This window comes from Trachypithecus francoisi, unplaced genomic scaffold (assembly GCF_009764315.1).
Source record: "Trachypithecus francoisi isolate TF-2019V2 unplaced genomic scaffold, Tfra_2.0 Lachesis_group3, whole genome shotgun sequence".
NCBI lineage: Eukaryota > Metazoa > Chordata > Mammalia > Primates > Cercopithecidae > Trachypithecus > Trachypithecus francoisi.
In genome coordinates, this window is record NW_022681468.1 from 27,328,141 (window position 1) to 27,344,346 (window position 16,206).

Sequence of the window (16,206 nt, forward strand, 5' to 3'; positions counted from 1 at the left end):
ACTAACTTACTCTATTAGAATATGTGGAAGCAAAGGGCATTGACATATTTCACTGTGTAGTTGGTCAATTAACATGCATCACATACTGTAACTAAATAAAATTCATTATAGTTTAAAAGTTATAAAAGCAAAAAAAAAAGTTATAAAAGCTAACTACATAATGGAAACATGTTATAGATTCTATGTGCTCAGAAATGTATCTGGGATAGTCTTTCCAAAGCTCAAGAGACAGAATTTGAAAACCTAAGAAATATCCTGTTCATTGTCAATGTTAGTAAAAGAGGAATATTTGGAGAAAACAAAATTAGTCAAAGTGGACACTCTCATGAAGACATGGTCATAACTTTTGTGGCATTTACAGAGTAATCAGGAGTTATAATTTTGTTTCACTGTCTTCATTTTTGCCATTGACACAATTATAATACAGTTAAACTCCATTTTACCTATGACAGCTAAAGCCAAGGACCTCCTTGAGGCAATAAGGCAACCCTAGTCATGCTAAGCGCCACAAAGGAGCGTGTCAAAATTTGAAAACTTAGGGCTCTGAGAAATGTTGAAGAATGACTGGCACACTGTAATAGAAAGAAAATGTCTATTTTCAAATAGATTTGGGTTTAAATATTACCTTTACCATTTATACGCAGGTATGTGACCCTGAACAAGCAAACTTAAAATCCCAATTTTCTCACTTGTAAGATGACCAAGGGAGTTTTTAATCTCACAATCACTTAAAATGAAATTTAAATAAAATACTCTGTTTTCATGTACCCAGTAGAGTACCTGGGCTAGTGGTGTGCTACAGCCAGTTTATGACAACTGATTGCAAAATTTCTAGCAAATTCGCAAGCTGGTTGTTAAAATATGGCCATTTTCAAAAGTTTATATATATATATATATGTACAGTTATAAGTATATTAAAAACAGAGATAATTAAAATCCTAATTACTTAACTAAATTTTACTATTGTCTATTGAGGTTCTTGATGTCTATAGTGTACGTATGATGAAAAAGCCACATAATTGTGTGCGAGTGAGCACACTTCCCAATTCTGAGTTTCGGGCTATCATATTGGTAGCTAGAAATCAGCCATAGTGGGAATATTTTACACTATACAGAAACTGGAAAACTGCAAATTAGGGCTGTGTGTGTGTGCTGGTTTTAAAATATTTATCAGCAAGCAGTTGTACCTGGCTTATAATCAATATCTCTTCCTTTCCTCCTTCCTTTCTTTTACCTTTCCCTCCTCTTCTTTCTTCACCTTTTGTGTTTCCCTTCCTTCTTTTATCAGAAAGTTGTTCCTCATTCTTGGCCTTTCCCCCCTTACCCTTAAGAAAAACCAATAGCTACCCTGGCCTGACTGAAAGATCTCATCAGAAAACTACAGATCTTGACATGCTTTCTCTTTTTCAAATTAAAAATACAGATTTTTCGACTGGGCGCGGTGGCTCACGCCTGTAATCCCAGCACTTTGGGAGGCCGAGGCGGGCAGATCACAAGGTCAGGAGATCAAGACCATCGTGGCTAACACGGTGAAACCCTGTCTCTACTAAAAAACTACAAAAAAGTAGCCAGGCGTGGTGGCGGGCGCCTGTAGTCCCAGCTACTCAGGAGGCTGAGGCAGGAGAATGGCATGAACCCCAGAGGCGGAGCTGGCAGTGAGCCAAGATAGCGCCACTGCGCTCCAGGCTGGGCAATAGAGTGAGACTCCGTCTCAAAAAAAAAAAAAAAAAAAAAAAAAAAGATTTTTCATCTGAAATCTTTAGGCATATTTAATCATCTTTAATCTATTAACATAGTACCTATTACTCATCTTTATACCTATTTGATATTCTTGTGCTCAATCCTTAAAGAGGGAAAGTTGTTACAAAGTGTCATTTTCATACTATTCATATCCAACTAATCAAATCCTTCCAAGTAATGCATCAAATTGCCTGGATAATCACAGGTAGAGTCTAACATTTAGATAATTAACTGGGCACTTCCTTCTACTTTTGTCTCAAATTCAGATTCTTTTCTCAGAACTAAAGCTATTATGTACGTCGTGTTCTCTGGAATGGGAAAAGAATGAATTTAGGTCCAAGTTGAAGTGTTGGCTCTCTAATGCTTCCATGAATTAAAAAATAGAAAAGTAAAATGTGTATCAGTTGACTCAGAAAGATCAAAAGATAATCTTACCTCGAAATATGCATGAGGTGGAACCAGTAAGTTAAAAAGTTTTTTTCTTTTGCCATCCTCAGATGCCTTGCTGAACACATTTATATTTTAATACATTAAACATAAATGAATTTTATAATAAAACATTTGCAGATTTCTATAAAATTTCTCACCAATTCAGGAACAGACACTGTTCTACACAGCAGAAATGATGCTCCCTCACTAGCAATTCCTGAAAAATGTCTTCAGTTGATCTGCTCCTGAAGAAAAGTTTCTGACTAGAAGACTGGCAATTTATGAAAAAAACTCTTTGGAAATTAGCTGTTACATGAAGTCCCTTTAACAGTAAGCCCATTGAGAAATCATACCAAAAATAATCAACAAGGGTTTCTTATTGTCGTTGATCAGATTGCTGTTTGAGTATAATTATCAGTAGTTTCCCACTGTAAGTTTTTCCTCCTTAAGTCAGGTAAAAAGTACAACTTATGACTTCCAGATGCAAACCAGTGATCAGTCTTACAATGTGACTGAAAGTTTGTTTTGCTTCTTTGTGAAGTTCCCTAGGGGTAAGGTTAAAAGTAGAGACAATAGGAGAGTGAGAAATAAAGGCAGAGGATTTCAAACCACATATTACAAACAGAGAACAGAATCACAGAACAACACCATGACAGTGGACTCCAAGACAAGATGGCAAGACAGATGTGCCAAACAAGAGACACATGCTTGACTGCTGTGCCGAGAAAAGAAAACACAAGAACGAAACCATACAGAGATGCTGCGAGAGCAGCTCTTAGGGCTGCCATGATCCAATGGAAATAATAATAAAAACAAGGACCCATGAAATTATAACTACAAAAGAATATAATCCCCACAACTCATACACTGGACTTGCTGGGTTAGCCTAGATGTGTCACTTGGATGAAACACAAGATGGTGTCATGCACTGGTGATGGAGGCCATGGTTAGTTGATTAGCTACAAAACCGTCACGGCATGCCACACAATGACCCTGGGCTTGTCCAGACAGAAATAAAAGATACAGCAAATATTCTATATCTGCAATAAAATTCTTTTTATGCCATCTGAAATTTGTGGAGAGGGGTGTGTTTCTCTGTCATTTCTATGTGTTTTTCTTTTCACTTTTTTCTGGCTCTTCTTTTATCTTTTCAATTAATTACATTGTCATAAAGGAGAAAGTAAAGGCAAGTGGTCCATGCAGATATGGGGGTAAATAAAAAGAAAAGGAAATTAAAAGGAAAAATATGCATAGAAGGAGGAAGAGGAAAACACAGTATTCATTCTTTTGTACACAACTTTCTTGGATTTTGTTGGGGTTTGTTTTGTTTTGAGATAAATACTGGAGGGATATGCTGAAAGGGGACGAATTCAAGATTAGGATGGCAAGAAAAGATTTTTTTGCCTTGTTTGATTTGTAGATCTATATATCTCTCAGTATTTGAAAATAATGATTATAATTACTCATAAAAGTATAGCAATGAGTTAAAAATAGCCATAATGATCAAAATACTAAATATGAATCAAAATAAAATAAATTGAACCACCAAAAATTCATGCGGCACAAGATGAGGTGAAACAACAAAATGTTCTTCAAATATATACAAGATATATATCTATTTATATATATACACAAGAATGTGCATATATGGATAGATATATCTGTATAATTTTTTTCTTTCCACCCCTCCCAAGGATAACTGAATTATGGAGTCACCATTATAATTATGATAAAGAAATCCTAAAGAAAAATCAACATGCTTTGTTTGCCAAGTTAAAACAGTATCATGCATGTCTATGTCGGCTGATGCTGGTTAAGAATGATGGCATGAATTTCTGTGTAAACACATGACTGATGGTAGGGGCTGTTAATCTCTGATTACATTAGTCTAATATCACTTATACTGTGTCTACATATATGGAATGACAGGCACTATATTATTTGCATATGTGCATATCATATGTATACACACAGTACATATACTTGGGGCTCGTGGAAGAAAAATGTAGAATAAAAAGAATAAAATAAATCCCATAAAAACTTCTCTTTTAAAACCCAATCCCTCTTTATTTATTTTTGGGGGACTTGCTTAATGATATCATTAAGCTCACTCCTTATCTACCACTTGCATTGGCATTTGGATTCAGGAAGTTCTCATGAGTTCAGATTGAAATTCTCTCTTCACCATGTCCATCCTTTACCCTATTACCTAAAAAAGTTGTGGCCCTTGACCATACTGTATATGTGAAGTCCCCAAAAGAGTGTTGCTTTTTCACTTTACTGAGCTGTACTAATTCTTCAATCATAATAAATGAGAAATTCTGTGTCACCAAACTAAAATACTGCTCCTTGGGGTTAGTTGAATCTGTCACTGCTTGGCATAATCTTGTGTGACCTTTTTTTCCTTGCATATCCTTGATAAGGTATGCTGTTCACTGAATTAGAGTGCTCCAATATCCTTAGGGTGCTGATAATATCGCGGGCATTTCCATTCATTGTCCTCATTGTTTCTTCCCTCCCTTTTCTTTTCCTTTATTTGTCATATTATGTCTGTCTTTTCTAGTAAACTGAACTTCTGGAAGCAATATTTCTGAAGCAAAATATTTTTGTTTTCCCAGCACCTATTCTAGTGCCTACATGTAATAGTTACTTAAAAGTGTTACATATAGAAGAGATTTATCAAACTTTCAGATAGAACTATATACATTCATACATTGATTTTATGGATTCCCCTGCCTTGCTCTCCAGTTTACCAAAATATCTTGGGTAATGGAGTTGGATAGAATTTTTTTCATTTTATTTTTTTATTATTAAATGTATTTGTTATGAAATCCATAATAGTCAATCTATGGGCCACATATGCACACTATTCCTCAGCCTAAAATGCAAAGAGCTAATTAGTAGATCTTTCCTATTCTTATACTTCTATTTTTAACGTAATTTTCAAAGCATTTCACCATTAAGGATTTTAAAAGCACACAATTACTGCAATGACTTAAAAAATAACTTGGGTTGGGATGGAGTTGTTATAAAAAAGTGACACAACTGGCCGGGTGCGGTGGCTCACGCCTGTAATCCTAGCACTTTGGGAGGTTGAGACGGGTGGATCATGAGGTCAGGTGATAGAGACCATCCTGGCTAACACGGTGAAACCCCATCTCTACTAAAAATACAAAAAAATTAGCCAGGCGCGGTGGCGGGCACCTGTAGTCCTGGCTACTCCAGAGGCTGAGGCAGGAGAATGGCATGAACCCAGGAGGCAGAGCTTGCAGTGAACCGAGATAGCACCACTGCACTCCAGCCTTGGTGACAGAGCGAGACTCTGTCTCAAAAATAAACAAAAAAGAAAGTGACATAACTTAGTGGGTTAATAAAGACAAAAACTATCATTAATCTGGAACATTATACTCCCATGAACATACTCTACTAACTTACAGAGCAATAAAGGCAGTTGAAAAATAGATACAATTTAGCCTAGACCTAAGTATAATGAACAACTATTTGCTTTTGTGAGCATTAGACATGTATTATAACTCAAATTTTAAAATGACTGATGTCCACAGCCAATAATAATGAATTAAATTAAGTAATTTTCTATTGATATACAGTTCTCTTTCCAAAGCTAAAATGCTTGTCTTAGATTATTTCTACTATCTCTTTGGTCAAAGTGTTTAAGTGGATCTGAGCCTTTTACCAGAATTTATAGCATTTACAGATCACTGAATTTATAGTTCTGTTATACTCCAACATTCCTATGGGATTTTACTTGGACATTTATTTTTGTACTATATTCTGAATAGCCATTGACTAATTAAATTTTAACATGATTCTATTTGCTAATGAGTTTTCATACAGAAAAATCTAAAATGAATAGTTAAATAAAATTGATTTATTTGTAATAAAAACATTCAGGTTGCTAACTTCAAACTTGACAAAGACACTAATGACAAAATGTATTCCTATAAATAAGATTTCAAACATCATATTTAAGGCCAATGATCAGCACATTTACTTGTTATCTATAAATTCTGGTATAAATTTCTCTTTATCCTTCACTAGAAAATTATTATTATCTATTAACATTTCAGCTGCATTTTCTACCATGTTCCAGCAAATAAAAACTAAAATGATTTGGTGAGCTTTTAGTAACTCAGTGCCCGATTTTCAGATGATACTTTCCTGAGGCATCTCAGACTGATAAAGATTAAGAATCCAGTTCCACCTGGGAAGTACTAGCTATGTTCTTGGTGTTATGCCAAATTTAAATTTCATTCAGTTTGGGTTGTATATTATAGTAGCGCTAACAAAGAGGAGCTAAGTAGCAGTAACACCCAAATGCAAATGTGAATACTGTAGATTTGAGGAGTAAAAATACACCTGAGAACCACTCTGGGAATAGCAATTATTTTGTGATCTCATATTACTGCCATTAGTTTAAACATCTCCTTCAATCCAACCATTATGAAAGCTGTTTAGCACAGTCTTATTGATGGATGGATGTGTTTCATCTTCACTTCCTTTTACTGTCTGCCCTCTGGTGGAAGTGCTATCCCTTGAGATTCGATCAAAGGACATTTAAGAAAAGTGAAGGCAGAAAAACTAGCTAATTGACAAACTGAAAAATGTACCCCTGGATAATGACTGGATGAATCAATTTGGTTAAGTATTGCCATGCCCACTTATCAGTATAAAAGTATTACTTTTTTTTTTTTTTTTTTGCTCTGCTCTGTGGCCTCCTGCCCCCAAGACTTTTAGAATCTTGAAATTATAAATATGTAAAATCCAGGAAGTTGATCATTTCTAATTATACAAAAGCTAATCTAAGAATATATTTATTTTCACTATTATTCTATTTCCAAAGATGGGAATTCTAGCGATAGCAGCAGGGGTGAGAGAGAAGAAATGGAAAGTGAATTGTGTTATTTTCTCTGAATTTCAGAATTCACTCCCACATTTTATATTACAAATGTGAATTTACTAATGATCTTAATTGCTATTTGGCTTCCATAATCTCATGAGGGTATCCCTTTCCTAGGGGTTGTTTGAATGCTCTCCAGATCATCTGTTTTTCTTGTTGGATTCAAAGAGATAAAAAGGACAATGAAATATGAGTTTACTGCACAATTTAAGATTAATAGAAGTATAGTTGGAAAGGAAACAGTTTATATGCAAATAACAAATCTTTGTTCTTTGTATTCAATATTAAATAAAAGTATTAAATAGATACTGATTTGTTTTGTGAAGAACACAATTAACATTCATAAATCAAGAATTACAATCCAGACCTTCACCCTTAGATAGCCATTCAGATACTACACTTCTGAATATTTTCATTTGATGCAGATGGTTTTACTATAACGTTATTGTTTAAAGGTTCAATTCTGGGTTCTTGAAACAAATAGTCAGAAAATGTGATTGTATCTGTGACTTATAAAAGAATCTAGTTCCCAGAAAAAGGTAGGGATAGGAAAAAGCAGAGAATACCATTGTTAAAAAAATGTGGGTTTTGACCAGGCACGGTGACTTATGCCTGTAATCCCAGCACTTTGGGAGACTGAAGTGGGTAGATCGCTTGAGCCCAGGAGTTTGAGACCAGCCTGGCCAACATGGGAACACCCCGTGTCTCCTAAAAATACAAAAATTAGCCAGTCTTGTTACCCAGTCTCAAATAAAAATTTTAAAATAAATTTGTTAAAAATGTAGGTTTTGTCAGGGCAGCCCTATTATATGAAATCATAAATTTTAAATGATTCAACAGGTTTAATTTGAGCTGTTAAAGGGGAAATGAAGTTAGAGATATAAAGTTCTGTTTCAAAGTAATTTAGTCGACAAATCCTAATTGAGCTGTTACTTTATGCCTTGCTCTCATGAGTTGGAATTTTTTTTTTTTGATCTACATATTTACCAGCAAAAATAAACCGTGAAAATTTGACTTCTATTGGATTTGCAAGGTTTCTAGACTCCTATTGACCAAACTCCAAAAATATTTACGTTGTTCGTAAATATAACAAGATTAAGCTATACCAAACCTTGGTGACCCCTAAGCACAAAAGTAAGTTCTGAGAGTGAAAGGAGATTGCTTACACCTAACTCAAAACCAGCAGTTTAAAAATCCAATTTGATTTGAAGAAAAAATAAATTATTTCATTTAAAATGTGATGCTCATATGAAAATAAAAATTGAATTATAGCATATGCTAAACTACTCAAATTTATGAAAAGTGAGAGCTTCAAATGGATGTAAATAAATCAGGAAATAACCTGTAGAAGTTAAATGCCTCATAAACAGAGACAGCTAGAAAATAATAAACTTGATAGCAAAGTGAAAGAAGATAAAGTGATAAGTATGATAGAACAAGGCCAAGGAAGTTAGCCAAATTTAGTGTATTTCCATGAAGCAAAAGGCCTGGAAAAATGTTTTAGAAATGGAGTCAGTGAATTAGGGTAATGTAGAATTGCAAGATTGGCAATTTATGTCAAAGATATGTAAATATCACCATTATCTGTTGCTGCATGGGAAGTAGGTCCCTTCTCTTTAGGCAGTGCAAATCTTGCCCAAGAAACTGGTTTCTGATTTTAATCTGTATTGTTTTTGGAAAATGTGAAGCCTGAGTTGTTTTTTTTTTTTTTTTTTTTTTTTTTTTTGAGATGGAGTCTTGCTCTGTTGCCCAGGCTGGAGTGCAGTGGCACAATCTTGGTTGCCTGCAACCTTTGCCTCCCGGGTTCAAACAATTCTCTACCTCAGCCTCCCGAGTAGCTGGGATTACAGGCTTCCGCCAGCAGGCCTGGCTAATTTTTTGTGTGTTTTTAGTAGAGACAGGCTTTCACCATCTTGGCCAGGCTGGTATTGAACTCCTGAGCAGATATTTCTTATGTGATGAAAAAGAGGGCTTGATAGCTCCAAGAAGGTGATCCCCATTAGTGGAAATCAGGTCCTCTGGGCAAACCTCTTCTCTCTCTGCATTACTAGAAATATCTACCTACTTCTTATATTAAATATACCTCTGATGTATTTCCCTGTATATCCCAATCACTCACCAGGAACACTTTATGGAGCAAATAAAATTAGAAAAATGGCAATGCTCATTCTTCAAATGTGATGAGTTGAATAATCACAGGGGGAGGAAATCAATATCAGTCTCCTAGAGCTACATGTTTGCTCTTTCAGGGTAGGGGTTCTGTCACTCACTTTATCTCCTCTCATGCTCCCTTACAGAACACAACAGATTGTTTTAAAAACTGGATCTCCCCACCCACCCCATGTTATTCAAGAAATGTTGGTGTTGAATTTCTGTCCTCTGCTTTTGAATCAGAGAAAATACTTGTGTGGCCTCTAGAAAACCAATGGATTTAGTTTGGGGCCATTCAGGTTTAGGCTGTTCAAGTCTCATAACAAATAGCAATATATACCTATAAGTGGGGCAACTATAGGCTGGAGAATCTGAAGCTGAGATCTGGAAAAGCCCACTGCCTTATTATGAAGGTTGCTATGGAGATGACTTTCTGAGGCAGGGTGAGTAGTTGAGGAAAGATGGTGATAATATTTCAGAATGACCAAGTCTCAATTTTGACAAGCCTTAAAACCTACAGATGTGATAAACATTGCTGCATATAGAGATATCACTGCTAAGAAAGGAAGAAAACCACTTGGGAGGTCAAAGCGAGAGAGTTTCTTGAGGCCTGGAGCTCAAGACCAGCCTGAGCAACATGATGAGAATCCCATTTGTACAGAAAATAAAACCAATTAGCTGGTATAGTGGTGCATGTAGTCCTAGCTACTTGGGAAGCTCAGGCAGGAGGACCGCTTGAGCCTGGGAGTTTGAGGCTGCAGCGAGCTATAAACACACCACTGCACTCCAGCCTAGGTGACAGAGTGAGACCTTATCTCAAAAAAAAAAAAAAAAAAGATAAATAAAGCCTAGATTTCTTAAAGTCTTTGCCACAAAACAAGCTAATTTAATGTACGTCTTGGGGATTGTGACCTATTAAGATATGAACCCTTAATATCTAGCACATGCTTAACATATACAGTTGACTCTCAAAAATAGCTGTTGAATTGAATTACACTATGAGTTAGATAGCAAAACTGTTCTACTCTCTGACAGCTAATTTCTAAAAAAAAAAAAATAGAGGAAGGACTCAAATCTAGGGATATATTGTATCCTGCCTGAGTGCTCATAAATATTTATTGAATGAATGAATAAATTAATGAAAACATGGCACCCAAGTTCTGGTATAGTTGGGATATATCTGCCCTTTTAGGGTACATGTTGCATGTATGGCTTTGTGTTCACATAGCACATACAGATTATTATTACCTAAAAATCTGGAAAAAAACCGACCAGATCACATTTTACTTTCCCTCCACACAGCTGAGCTCCCAGTGGAGCAGATTATAATCCGGAATGGAAGCCCCATCATATTAATGATATGTCCCTGTGTCATACTAAGGGTGTGAACCCACAGAACTTCCTGGATCCAATGCCACTTGCAAGAAACCAAAGCAGTCAGACTTCAACACATTTGAAATCTTGTAGATCATTTAGGGGTCAGAAATGGAAGGTTTTTATTTTTATTAGATTATTTTTTCATGAAGCTTAAATTTTCTAGAATTAGCAAAAGAGAATTTTTAATGGCTTTCCTTTTCTTAAAAGGAAAAAAAATCTGAAAGCAATGCAAAAAATAACAAGAAAATTCTATTTATTCTAGTCTTTGCAGAAATAAGATCCTGGCCCAACTCCAGCTGTTAATGCTATTAAACATACACAGAAATTCGATGATATCTGTTCTCTATTATATACATATAAATGTTTAACTTATAGTAAGTCTCAAAACAGACAACTGGGAAAAGTTGATAGGAAATAATCAGGGACTGCAATTGCCTGCTGGACATTATCTCATATATAGCTCACTATAAAGAAAGACCATAAAACATCAAAATGTATCTGGGTCCAAATGGGGAACACATTGAAGCTTCTGATTGCTAAAGTCTTCTCAACTTCAGCACAGTAGATACATTTTGAAGCATCACAGCTGTTGACATGGCATGGTATAGTACTAATTTTGTGTTTACTATATTGTTGCACAAGTTTTCTAGACACACAGTTAACAAAATTAGTATAAAGATAATACCATGTTAACTGCTGTTGAAATCCCATGGAAAATACATACATATATACACATATCTTTTTGGTTCTCTTAGCTCAGAACAATTCGTGAGTTTTAAGTGATATTTACCAATCTTTATGGCTCCACTTACCAATCTTTAAGCTCCTCCATGGGTTCATCCTTTCTTGATGTCATTCCAACATACATTTCCTCATGTTCCCACCCTCTGTGAATTTCATAGCTGCCACTGGCTGATACACATTTGCTGCTGCAGTGGTAAATCTAGGCATCTGCTTGCCCAATGTTAAGTCATATACCATGACTTTTTTGTTAGCGATCAAGAGACTGACTTAAAATTTTTGTAGGATCTTATTGCTCCTTCCATGGGATTTGATGCTTTCATTGATATAGTATATATGTATACTTATACATATATAGATATAAAAATATACACACATTAACACACTGTAATCTATATATAAAAAACATGTATAATCACATATATGTATGTATTGTTTTTTGCAAAAGAAAAAAGAAAGCAAGCAAAACAAGACTGACCTGACCTACCTGTACTCGGCTCACATTCAACGAAGTCTTCATCATCACTTGAACATTCAGCAGATGAAACAAGATCATCTGATGTTGGCTGTTTATGTCAAAGAGAAAATAATGGGGTAGGGGAAGAGAGAGAAGAGAGAGAGATAGATAAGGAAACTAATGAACAAAGACATCAAAGATTTATCATTGTGTTCCATCTCCCATCATTATGGTTATTATTCTAAAGAAGGGCATACTGTAGGATGGAGAATTCTTAACTACTGTGTGGCTGAGAATGACTTTGGATCTAGACCATCTAGGGGGGTCTTCCATAGAGCTGGGTGACCCAAGGTGGTTCCAGGAGACTTAAGCCTAACCCATCCCCATAAATGACATTGCGCAGCCTTACTTCATTCTGATTTTGAGTTCTGAGACTCGGAATGACAGGAGAAGGGCCATTGTAAAGGATGGGCAATGTAAGAGTACAAAGCAACACAAAGTCACTGTGACTTTGAGAGAGTTTCAATCCTTATGGTGTGTAGTCTCAAGTGTATGCAGGGGTAGTTGTGCATCTACAGGCTGGGATAATTAATGAATGCTGTGGAATGCATTCTCTTCAGGAACAGCATAGTGGCTTTTATCATTCATGTAATTGCTGCAATAGTCGAATTGGTAATGTCGATCAGTAGCACGATACCACACAAAAGTCCCTGAACACAGGTAAGGCTGTTCCTGAAGAGAGCAAAAACAGTTTTGACTGCAATAATAGTAGTTCAACTTGAAGCACCTTTTAAATTCTGAGTCTTGCAGAAACTCCCCAATCCCAGGGAATCTATTACAAGAAATATAGGAGACCAAGTATCAGCTATGAGAAGAGCCCTCCATACAGTAGGTGAGATGACTGCTTTCTGTATTTGGTACATATTGCATGCATAATAAATATTGAACGAATGAATCTACGCAGATCTTATGCAAAAAACAAACTTTTGGCCTACGATGTGCTTAAGAGGACTCAATATATTATAGTTCAGTAATGCTCATTTATTTCCCCTTCTTGATGTTACTAATATTTACTGACTTGTCGATCTTCCAATTCCCAAATGTACTAAAGTCTGGATCAAAATTCAAGAGGAAGAGGTAATAAACCATTCCCCTTCTATTGAGCAATTACTACAAGCCAGATGCTGTCCTAGACATACATATACATACATACATATCTATCTATCTATATATACTTTTTAGTTATAGTTATTAATTAGACACAATTCTCACAACCATCTTTTGGGACAGGGATGACTATCATATATTAATTAGAATTGCAGTTAGACAGATTAAGTGAGTTGCTGAAAGACATACAGCTAGTAAAAAACACAAAGTGGGAATTTCAATAAATACATCTTAGTCAAATTCTGTGTTTGTGGCTTGCAATAGACTTCTTTATACCTGGTCTTACATTATGGACAGAATTATGTCCCCTCAAAATTCATATGTTGAAGTCCTACTCCCTCAGAATGTGACTGTATTTGGATACAAAGCCTTAAAGAGGTAATGAAGTTAAAATGAAGCATTAGGATGAGCCCTAATCCTATATGACTTTTGTCCCTCTAAAAAGAGGGGATTAGGGCACAGACATACACAGTGGGAGGAAGGCCATATAAAGATACTAGAAGATAGTCATCTACAAGCCAAGGAGAGAGTTCTGAGAAGACACTAATTCTGCTGACACCTTTATTTCAGCCTTCTAGGCTCCAGAATTTCGAAGAAATAAATGTCTATTGTTTAAGCCATCTGGTCTGGGATATTTTGTTATGGCAGTCCTAATAAATGAATACATATGGCAGCCTTTCTACTCAGGATTTCCAGGAAACATCCTTTTTTTAAATAGACATCCTAGGTACAGAATTACTGGACACAGCAAAGAATTGGAAAAACCACATTAGATAATTCATTGATTTAATGAACAATGGCAGAGAAGTGCCCTACACAACAATATTGATGTTTATTCTACATCTGAAAGGGGGATAGTTCAAACCTTGCTCCTCAAGGCTAGCAGAAAAACAGAATTTTTTTTTTTAATTTTATTTAAGTTCCAGGACGTGCAGAACGTGCGGGTTTGTTACGTAGGTAAATGGGTACGATGGTGGTTTGCTGCATCTATCAACCCATCACCTAGGTATTAAGCCCCACGTGCATTAGCTGTTTATTCTGATGCTCTTCCTCCCCATACCGAAAAAAGAATTTTTAAACATACTTAAAAAAAAAAAAAAAACACTACTGAATTGTTGATTTCAGTTCCAGCAACTGAAACTGGTAGTTACATCCTAGGGGACTGTTATTTGTGTTAGAGACGTGGTAAGCATATTCCCTTGGTGTTTCCTGCTGAGAAGCGGCCCTATAATAGCTCCACTTCTAGTTACTTAGGGAAAGGAGATGGTAAGTGGGAAAAGGGTTAGCTGTTCAAATAAATAAGGCAATTATAAGAGGAAAACACTATTTTGGAAGGACCAAAATCATTGTTTAGCAGTTTTTAAGTATGTGTTCTTTATAGGGGCAATGTCTCCCACCAAAGGCAGGAAAGGTTGGTTTGGGCTGGGGGAGAATCTTAAATATTACAATGGTTTGTGACCCTCCAAAAGGCCACAGTTACATAAATGAATATATAGTATATCTTTGAAACTTTTTTGGAAAAGGGCAATTGGGGGAAAACTTATCTGAAAAAAACTCCTTAGGGTGGTGGTAATAGAGAGGTTGAGAAGACACTGCTAAAGCGTGTTCAACTGGAAATTGTTAATGATTTAACTGTAAGGGCCTTGCAGAATGGCCCAGTAGGGCTTTGGTCCCTAGTATTGAGTGAAAGTTGGTAACTTAATGAAAATCTAATGAGCTCCTTTCAAGAACTGAAAGCCTGGCAATAAAGTTTAAAGGCCATTGAACAAATGTATAAAAACAATGCATAACTTCAGTAGAAACCAAAACATACATTAACATAATATTAGTTGAATCTTTAACTCAAAGGAGACATCTTCATTTGCATGGGCCAAAAGAAAAAATGTAATTTTTTTTTTCTTCAGAAAAAGGAGTAGACTCTGAGGTTGAAAAGATTCTTACTGCCTTCCTCTCAGCTTCCTTGGTTTCCTCTCATACTATTAAGTTTCTCTCCCCTGTGGTTTAGATGACACCATACCCAGCCCCACTCTCCCACCCCTTCTCCACCTCCAATTCCATCCCAAGAATGGGCCTCTAATCCCCACTGCAGACCCCACACATCATCTTTCACTTTCTAACCCCCTTTTCCCACCTTTAACCCTCTCTGTGCTCTGCTTTGCCCAAAGATTTGTTTTCTGCTGATCTTTTATATGAGTACATATGAATACAGTGTTCTTCCCAGGCAACAGAACCACATTTTACCAGTAGCTCCTAGCAATGGTGCCCAGACTCAAAGGAGTTTAAAGGGGAAATGATCCAGCAGTGTGTCGTAAGAATGGGCCTAGTCCTAGACATAGCACAACTGTGAATCCCAACTCCTCCACTTAGATTCAGAAAGTGACCTGAGATGTGTGTGTGTGTGCGTGTGTGCGCGCGCACTTCACTTAGTTTCTTCACTAAGTAACTAAATCAATTAATCAACATCAGCTTCTTAAAGTAATTCCAAGCCTGATAGTCACTCCTAATTTAAATAAATTTGGTATCTGCCTATGTGCTCTATTTCTTATGATTTACCTCACATTAGAAGTGTTCTTTGTTGCTGACAACTCATTACTTCCATTTTATGGTACACATACTATTTCCAGTTGCACCTGCCATGAGGCGTGATAAGGAAAAATGTACTCATAAAGAGCTTAAACAATCATTCAAAGGTGATCTCTTTTCAGTGGCTGTGAATCTAGACAATCTGTGTGGGTCTTATATGAATTCAGTTCCTTCCTTTCTGTCCCTCAGACCTCACCATTACCACTTAGAGGTACAGCCAACTGAGACTCCCAAAGCAATTACAAACATTTCAGTCCCTCTTTGCCTGTTTTGGTAACCAATGTTTTCCTAGAGAACCCGGCGTGCAACATTGGCCACACCTGCCATAGAACACTGTGTAGTATGGAAAGACTTCCTCTGCCAGAGGCCTTAATTTGCAAAAAGGCTTAGAATCACGAATGCTACACTCAGACTTTTTTAAAACTACTTCTGTCCCTAACATCTAGAAAATCCAAACATTACAAACCAAGGATTTTGGATGATATGAGCCGCTTAAGATCATATCCTAAATTAATGGCAATTGGATTCAAAGATACTTTCAGAAAACCCAGGGCTTTCTTTAAGCAGTTTTTTGTTGTTGTTGTTGTTGTTGTTGTTTTGGTTTTTTCAGTCTGTGTTCTATTTCAGATGTAAGCAAATGCAG

The 16,206-nt window shown here is 36.2% G+C and overlaps 1 protein-coding gene across 6 annotated transcripts in view; it reads right to left on the reverse strand.

Annotated features, from left to right (window-relative positions):
• Positions 1–16,206, reverse strand: part of LOC117069250 (neurexin-3-beta) — a 1,234,533-nt gene that overhangs the window by 46,710 nt on the left and 1,171,617 nt on the right. For 5 of the 6 annotated variants that reach the window (XM_033187257.1, XM_033187253.1, XM_033187258.1 and 2 more), the window contains one exon: positions 11,844–11,922. In XM_033187257.1, the coding sequence (XP_033043148.1) occupies positions 11,844–11,922 (79 nt within the window). Of the gene's footprint in view, positions 1–11,834; positions 11,923–16,206 lie in introns of all 6 variants that reach the window. The other variant, XM_033187254.1, reaches the window with a different exon arrangement.